This window comes from Penaeus chinensis, chromosome 6 (assembly GCF_019202785.1).
Source record: "Penaeus chinensis breed Huanghai No. 1 chromosome 6, ASM1920278v2, whole genome shotgun sequence".
NCBI classification, from domain to species: domain Eukaryota; kingdom Metazoa; phylum Arthropoda; class Malacostraca; order Decapoda; family Penaeidae; genus Penaeus; species Penaeus chinensis.
In genome coordinates this window covers 32,913,240-32,914,311 of record NC_061824.1, presented here as the reverse complement: position 1 = coordinate 32,914,311, position 1,072 = coordinate 32,913,240, and the positions used below count along the sequence as shown (strand labels likewise).

Below are 1,072 nucleotides of genomic sequence, written 5' to 3'. Positions count from 1 at the left end.
AGGCATTGCTTCTGATCATAGATGTTAATGTGGTAGCTTTAGATAGCTATGATGATGATTATGATGATAAAAATAACAATGAGAACGCTGATGGTAATAATGATGATAATAATAATGGAAAAATACGATAGTGAGAAGGATAACGATTATAATGATAATAATAACATTGATAATAATGATAATGGTAATAACAGTAATAATAATAACAGCAACAATAATGATAATAGTAATAAAGATAATAATGATAATGACGATAATGATGATAATAATAATGGTAAAGTTGATAGTGATGATGAAGATAAAGATAATGGTAATTATACTATCGATGCTGATAATGAGGATAATAATAATAATAATAATAACAATGTTAATAATAATAATAATACACTCTTTTCATATAAAAAAAATATAAAAAACTAACTCAGCCTCACTCCCTCTCCTCCTCGCTCCCCCCTCCTCCCCACCCCCAGGCGAAAGACACGCGCGGAGATGGTCCGCATATCAGCCGCTGTGATGGGCATCGAGTTCTGTTACGCCGCCGAAACCGCCTTCGTTTCGCCGACCCTGCTCAAGATCGGCGTCAGGCACAGGCACATGACACTCATCTGGTGCCTGAGTCCCTTCATCGGGTTCTTCCTGACGCCGATTTTGGGCTCTCTGTCGGATAACTGCCGGTCGAAGCTAGGACGCAGAAGGCCTTTTATCATTCTTCTGTCCATCGGTATCATTCTCGGTAAGTGGATTGGTGTTGTTGTTTTTGTTTTGAGTTTTTGTTTGCTTATCTGGTGGTTATTTTTTAGTTTTTTGTTTTCTTGTTGATTGTTTGTTTTTTTGTTATTGTTAGTGCATTTGTGTATTTAGATTTTTTTAAATCGTCTTTGTTCCTTTTTTTGTTGAAGTTATTATGAATTTCATCTTTGCCATCGCCTTCGTCTTTCTCTATTCGTCATCATTATTCTTTGCATTTTCATTACTTTATCATTTACATTTTTATCATCATCATCATCATCATCGCTATCGTCATTATAGACATCCTCCTCCTCCTCCTCCTCCTCCTTCTCCTCCTCCTCCT

The 1,072-nt window shown here is 36.2% G+C and overlaps 1 protein-coding gene across 2 annotated transcripts in view; it reads left to right on the top strand.

Annotated features, from left to right (window-relative positions):
* The first annotated feature begins 473 nt into the window (after positions 1–473).
* Positions 474–1,072, top strand: part of LOC125026403 (proton-associated sugar transporter A-like) — a 20,859-nt gene continuing 20,260 nt past the window's right edge. For both annotated transcript variants that reach the window (XM_047614839.1, XM_047614838.1), the window contains exon 1: positions 474–733. In XM_047614839.1, coding sequence (XP_047470795.1) covers positions 490–733 — 244 coding nt within the window. In that variant the 5' untranslated portion in view covers positions 474–489. The remainder of the gene's footprint in view (positions 734–1,072) is intronic.